Source organism: Mesoplodon bidens (genome assembly GCF_964165515.1).
Source record: "Mesoplodon bidens genome assembly, chromosome: 11".
In the NCBI taxonomy this organism is placed as follows: Eukaryota; Metazoa; Chordata; class Mammalia; order Artiodactyla; family Ziphiidae; genus Mesoplodon; species Mesoplodon bidens.
Window position 1 is genome coordinate 46917293 of NC_138167.1, and position 6981 is coordinate 46924273.

Sequence of the window (6981 nt, forward strand, 5' to 3'; positions counted from 1 at the left end):
GGGAGGGTGGGTTGACCAGTAATTGCTCCTTCGGGGGGAGGTGCACCCCTTCCTGGACCTCACCTCAGTCTCAGTTCCTGAGACACTAATCCTCCAAAACCAATGCCCTGCTCAAACCAAGCCTTTCAGACCAACACCCTGACCTGGAGAAGGTGAAAGAAGACCCCCAGCCCCAGTGCTGGTAGACTGAGGGAGGGGTGGTTCGGAGTCCCTGTAGGAAGTAGGGCAGGGGAGCATCTACACAGGCATACGGGGGCAGAGCCGGGAAAGGTGCTATCAGGAGGGCCAGGGGGGCTCTTCAGGTGGCCACGTGCACCCCACCCAAACCACAGTCAAGGCCTAGCTCATCCTCTTACCACTGTGACCTTTGGGCAAGTTACTTGATCTCTCTGTGCCACATCTTAAAATGAGGCTAATATTAACTATCTCACAAGGCTGTGGTAATGCTTAATAAGATAATATATGAACAGAATAAAGAAAGCAGCCTAGCACCTGGAACATGGTAGTCTCTCAACTACCATGGTAGCTTTCACCCTTATTGTAAATGTTAACCTTATAATTCAGAACACCAGATTTTGGAGCACAGTAGCTGGGTTCAAATCCATTCTCTGCCACATTCGAGCTGTGTGGACTGATCAAGTCATGTCACCTCTCTGTGCTTCTGTTTCCTTATCTGTAAAATGCAGATAATAATAGTACCCATCTCGTAGGTTGTGACTTTTCAGTGAATTAATATGTGCAAAGCAGTCAGAAAGTGCCTGGCGTGTCATCAGTGATCAATAATATTACCTGTTAGTAGTAGTCAGACGCCTAAGGTCATAGGCAAGCTTTGAACCCAGGTCTATGCGACTTCCCAGTCCGTGCTCTTAAGCGCTGTATTACACACGTGTCCTTCCTCTTTCACATACCTTTTCACACTGCTCCCCTTTTATCTTGGGCCAGACTTTCTGGCTCACATGGCTGCCAGACCCTGTCCCTTTGGTGGTGGTGACCCACCTGGGAGTGCTCCCCAGGACCCAGGGCTGCATGCAGAGGTCGTCTGTGCCATTTAAACTTTTGACACCCAGATTGCTGAAGACAAGAGAAGTGTCTTCTGTGGGCCCCAGGCGGGTCTCCACTCAGCTCCCCTCTCCTTGTCCTGCATCCCAACCGAGGGCACAAGGGCTTAAAGCTGGTAGTCTCTTTTCTCTGGAATCCTCAAAGCCCATGCTTACCTTCTAGCCCAGAAAGTGGGGGCGGGGCCAGGTGGGCCCAGCGCTCCCTGCATCCCCCCAGATAGCCTGCTAGGCTCTTGGCCATGAGCTTTGTTTACACTTCTCACCTCTTCCATCCTTCTTCAAAGACACACACACACACACACACACACACACACACACACACCCCATGCCCCAAAGCAGTGTCAGTCAGATTGTGGAAACAGAATGGGATTATCTGTCCTCTCAGCTGTGTGAAGTGGGCGAGTCATTTATACTCTCTGGGCCTCAGTCTCAGCTCCATGAGGGAGATGATCATGCAATACCTGTCCCAGGGGATTATGGGGACAGTTAAATGAAAGAGTTCATAAACACTTCTTTTGTGTTACTTTAACCCTTCTCTTAGTTTTTTCTAATGTATGAATACACTTATTCATATATTTCATTTTTTAAAATCTTAAATAATATAGATAAAGCAAATGTCATTTGGCTGTATAACAGCTGTGGTCAGTTGTCTCTCCTTCCAGACCTTTCTATATGCATTTTATAGATATATGCTATGTAGATCCCTATAACACATAGTTTTGTGAGGTTTTTTTTGTTACATAAAGGGGCTCATGTGATTTGGATTTTTCTGCAAGTTGTGCTTTTCTCATAAGAGTGTATATCAGAGATGTTTCTGCTTCAGCACTGCTGCCCACAGTTTTCTTAACAATCCCCTGGTTGATAGAGGTTGGGTTTGTTTCCAAGGTTTCACTGTTAGAACCAAGGCTGCCGTGAACAGCCTTGGGTGTGCTGCTTTGAGCCCTTATGCTGGCATTTCTGTAGGATGGACATGGTCCACGTATATTTTTTATGCTGATTCAACACATTGCAACCCCAGCTTTTTGTATTCAGTGCCTGTTTGTTGGTGGCTCTGAGCTACCCTTTCCATGGCATGGCTCCCCCAGAGCCTCTCAGCCTCATATCTGGGAGGACAGCAGACATAAGCCTGGACGAGGCAGGGTCAGGCCAAGTGTATGGCCATGGGACCCTGACCAGGTGCAGCCCCGGCCAATAGGGTGAACTAAGAAAGTTTGCCTTTGTCTCCTCTGCCCTCTGTGCGTGCTTCCTCCCTCCCTTCAAGCCCACCCTCCCCCCTTCTCTGTTGGAACGTAGGAGACAGGTAATCTGGTTCCAGCTAGATAAATGACCATCAGTAAGTCACTCACCTGCTCTGAGACTCCTTTCCTCATATTTAAAATAATAAGGGTGAATATCCACCTCCTAGAGTGAATTGGGCAAGTGAGATAAAGGACTAGCGTGTGAAAAGACAGTTCAGATGTAAGTTAGTAGCATCCTCGTCCAGCTCCTCCCTCTTGCCCCTGACCCACATGCCCCTCCTGGGTCTTGTATCCAGTTGCCTCGCAACTCAAGCACTTGCTGTCCTCTTGTGTTTTTTTTTTTTTTTATGACTTTGGCAGGATTGGGGAATTTTTTTTTATAAATTTATTTATTTTACTTATTTATTTTTGGCTACATTGGGTCTTTGTTGCTGCACGCGGGCTTTCTCTAGTTGCGGCGACTGGGTTACTCTTGGTTGCGGTGCGCAGGCCTCTCATCATGGTGGCTTCTCTTGTTGCGGAGCACAGGCTCTAGGCGTGTGGGCTCAGTAGTTGTGACGCACGAACTTAGTTGCTCCTTGGCATGTGGGATCTTCCCGGACCAGGGCTCGAACCCGTATCCCCTGCATTGGCAGGTGGATTCTTAACCACTGCACCACCAGGGAAGTCCCCTGCTGTCCTTTTAGGTGTCAGTGGTCAATCTGGTTGTTAGCTCTCAACTGAGATCTTAGCTGCCAACTACGATGTTAACTATGACCAAGATATCTGCTCTCAGCCAACGTGTTAGGGAACAGCGCTCATCACCCAGGGAGATTATCAAGTTACTTTCCCCTATGTGAGTGCATGCTCGTAATGTAATCTCTGATCATGTCTTTTGCTTTCATGTTCCCTGCAACATAGTAGATGCTCAACAAATGCTGCTGGGAATAAATGAATGGAAAGCCTTCAGCTGGCTTACAGGCATGAGGTTGCAGTGATGGGTGTTGCTGGGCAGTGGGGTTGAAATTTGTGGCAGGCTCTCGCAGATAGCCCATGTAGATAAGCATCCATGGCCATTGGCCAAGGATAGGGGCAGAAACCATTTCATTCCTCTTTTCTCCAAGAGAAAAGCCAGCTGGCTGTTCTAGGAGGCTCCTTGGAGAGGCCACCCCCAGACCGGGTCAGGTCCAAGCCTTCTAGTTGAGAGATTCAATTTCATTAGCTCACCCAGGGGTGACTGGGCTCTGGGAAATCAACCAAGCAAGCGACTGATTGGTAAGCCAGATGAGCAGTTTATTAACTTATGCTGGCAGCCGTGACTGCTAAGCAGCCTGTAGCATTGAGTCAGCCCCTCTCCTTGCCTGTTCTTGCTACAGAAGGAAACTTTACCTGGTAATCGACATCAAATTGAGAAGGAGCAGAGTGGAGTGGAGTAAGACGATACTAAAGAATAACAATAGTTGATGACACATACGCTGTCATACATTTACCCTCAAAACCACACCATGGTGTGGTTGTCATTACTGTCCCATTTTGCGGGTGAGGACACTGAGGTCAAGTGGGTGATGGCTCCAAGGTATAGAAGCCCAAACCCAGGCGTTCCGACTCCGGTCCTGTGTTCTCATGCCCTGAGCAGGGCCCCCTCAGCCCTGGCTATGGTTCTCCATTTGCCTGCTGTTAAGGCTACACAGCTTCCCTAGTGACATTTCTGCCTCCTTGCTGAGTGGCAGGAGACCTGAGTCTCAGCAGCAGCACACACAGGTTCTCAAGAGGGCACCTCTCCTTCTGCAGATATAACAATAAAACTGCACTAATAGCCACCATTCATTAAGTGCTTACCATGTGTCAGGCACCTTGCCAGGCACCTTGCACGCATTATCTCACTCTCACAACATCCTCAGGAGGCAAGCACACTCATCTCCCTTCTGCCGAAGTGGACTCACGGGTTCAGAACGACTAAATAACCTGGCCCAGGATCCCAGAGCTAGTGAGTAGTAGAGCTGAGACTGGGATCCAAGTCGGTCTGACTTTCAAGCCCATACTTGTAATCACGCCCACCTCCCCGCCCTCAAGGGTGACATGCCTTGATGTCCCACATGCTGGAGCTGCTCCCTGTTGGAGCCTCTGGCCCCTGGGCTCCATTCTCTGTCCATCCATTCCTTTGCCCCACTGCTCCTGCCACAGTGAATTCCTCATTCTGCACACCACCGCCCTCACCTCCAGGGCTTCCCCAGGCCTGCTTAGTCTAGCAAACTCCTACTCATACTTCAAGCCCCAGGGAAAGTGTCACCTCTCCCGGGCCACCTTCCTCCTGCCCAATCAGCCCTAATTATGGCATTTACCAGGTTTTATTGTAATCATCTGTAAGTGTCCCCCACTAAGTGGTGAGCCCCTGAAAGCAGGCATGGCATGGTGTTCCTCGTTGTCTCTGCAGCTCTGAGCAAGTCACTGGGGCTCTCGGGGGAGCCTGTTTCCTGGTAGGAAACACATTAACCCTGGGTGCTGCCCATAAGCTGCAAAGCAGAATGGTTAAATGAGGGGGCTCTGGAGCCAGCCTGCTTGGGTGCAGATCCTGGCTTTGCCGCTTCCCAGCTGTGTAACCTTGGTTAAGTACTGAACATCTCTGGGCCTTGGTTTCTTCTAAGAAAGGTAGAATCCCTACTCAATAGGGACGTTATTAGGACAAAGTAGGCTAATGTCTATAAAGCACCTAACAAGTGCCTGCTCCCTGCTCACTGTTACGTGGAGCATTCGTTCATCCTCTAAGAGTAGGGTCCTGAGGGAATGGCAAGAAGACTATGCCTCCGCTTGAAGGTCCCCTCCTCCAGGAAGCCTTCCCTGACCCCTGACACACTCACGTTGGTCAGGTTCCTGTTATCAGCCCCCTGTGGCACTTTGTGTTTCTCTTTGTTACTCACCATACTAACAATTACTTTCCTGCTAGACTCTAAGCTCTACGAAGTCGGGGATCTTGTCTGTCTTGTTCTTTGCGGCATTGGTGGCTGGCACATAGTAGGTGCTCAGTAAATAAGTGTTGAATTAGGGATGGAAGGTGTTGGGAAAGTGCCATATTCTGGGCTGTCACAGGAGGGTCACTGAGCAGCCAGGCAGCCCGTGATAACAAAATTGGGGGTGGGCCTGGGCTGGGACACTGGGCTGGGACACTGGGCTCCCTTGGTCAGTGTCACAGTGACCAGACCTTCTGACCTCTCTCTCTCTCTCTCTTCCCCCTTCCCTCAGTTCCTGGCATTTGACACCCAGTTGCTGATGGGTAGCCGACGCCACTCGCTGAGCCCTGAGGAGTATATTTTTGGAGCCCTCAACATTTACCTAGACATCATCTATATCTTCACCTTCTTCCTGCAGCTTTTTGGCACCAACCGGGAATGAGGAGCCCTTCCCACCCCTCCTTCCTTCAGAGAATGCCCCCTTGCTGGTCCTCTGACCGCCCCCCACCGTGCTCCTGCCCGCCCAGATATAAAGCTAGCTTCCAGCCCAGCCTTTGGCCAGCCTGCTCACTTCCCTCAGCCAGCCCTCATCCTCACCCTCTGCAGCTTGCACCCATGCCATCAGGGGCCCTGCGGTACCCAGGTCACACCATCCCCTGTGCCGCCCCTTCCCCCCAGTTATATCTCCCAAAGTGAGATAGTCGAGGCTGGAGGTTCCTCTGGGTTTGAGGACCCAAGGGATGAGTGGGAGAAGCCCAGCAGGAGTTCAGAGGTGGGAAGAAGATCCCAGGAAGCCTGGCCGAGGCCTGCAGCCCCACCATGATTCCTCCTGAGGCTGCCACAGCTGTGGGACTATGGGGCACACTGTCCTGTGCCCACCCCCTGCCTCCTCTCCCTCCTTCCAGGTTAGGCTTTGACATTCGGTAAGAAAGGGGTGGGGAGGGCAACTGGGAGACAGGATGTGTGTGCTCTGCAGTGGGTGGACGGGGATAGTGGGTGAACAGGATGGCTGTTCCAGGCTGCCTATCTTCTCTCAGCTCTGGGACCAGCGGCTTGTTCTAGGCACCTGAGCCCTGCAGCAGAGAGAGGGGCAGGAAGCCAGTGCCATCTGTGCTTGCCTTGGTTTACCCTCCTGGGTCATGACACAGAGCTGTTGGGGCAGGAGGTGGGGGCAGGGGCCCTGCTACTGAGTGGGGACCTGTCCTGAGACTCCAAGGGAGGTGGGAGCAGGCAGCCAACCAACTGGGAGGCCTGGGCTCTGCAGCACCGTCGACTCACCCAGACCTGCATCCTCCTGGGAGGCGTGGCAGGACTGAAACCAACATCCACTCACCTCTTAAACTCCCAGGCTGCTCCCACAGGCCTGAGGCTGAGTGAGGGCTTGGGCCCTGGAGGACTGGGTGTTCTAGGGAAGGGAGGCTTATCTAGCAACTGAGCCAGCCTCATCAGGAGGGAATCCGGCCCTGCCTCCAGCCCTTCCCCATGGTCTTTCTGCCCATCTCACTTCCTAAAACCTCCCCCATCCTCTGCCAGTTGCTGGCTTATCCCCAGTCAGGCCTCCTGAGGCCTCCATTGGCAGTGCCTATGTCCCTTCTCCTAGCTTCTCTGGCCACTCAGGCCAGAGGTCTAGGCTGTTTCACTCCTTATCTCCTCATCTCTCCAATTTGGAAGCCGTCCAGCTGATGTTAACAACCAGGGCAAGTCCCTCCACCTGGTCCCCATGTGATGGGGTCGGGTCTCCTTATCAGCCTCTGGGCG

General features: G+C 51.8%; 1 protein-coding gene across 1 annotated transcript in view; it reads left to right on the forward strand.

Moving 5' to 3' along the window:
* FAIM2 (Fas apoptotic inhibitory molecule 2) overlaps positions 1-5925 on the forward strand; it is a 29840-nt gene extending 23915 nt beyond the window's left edge. The window contains exon 12 of the mRNA XM_081249513.1: positions 5516-5925. Within this exon, the coding sequence (XP_081105639.1) occupies positions 5516-5665 (150 nt within the window). The 3' untranslated portion in view covers positions 5666-5925. The remainder of the gene's footprint in view (positions 1-5515) is intronic.
* Positions 5926-6981: the final 1056 nt, after the last annotated feature.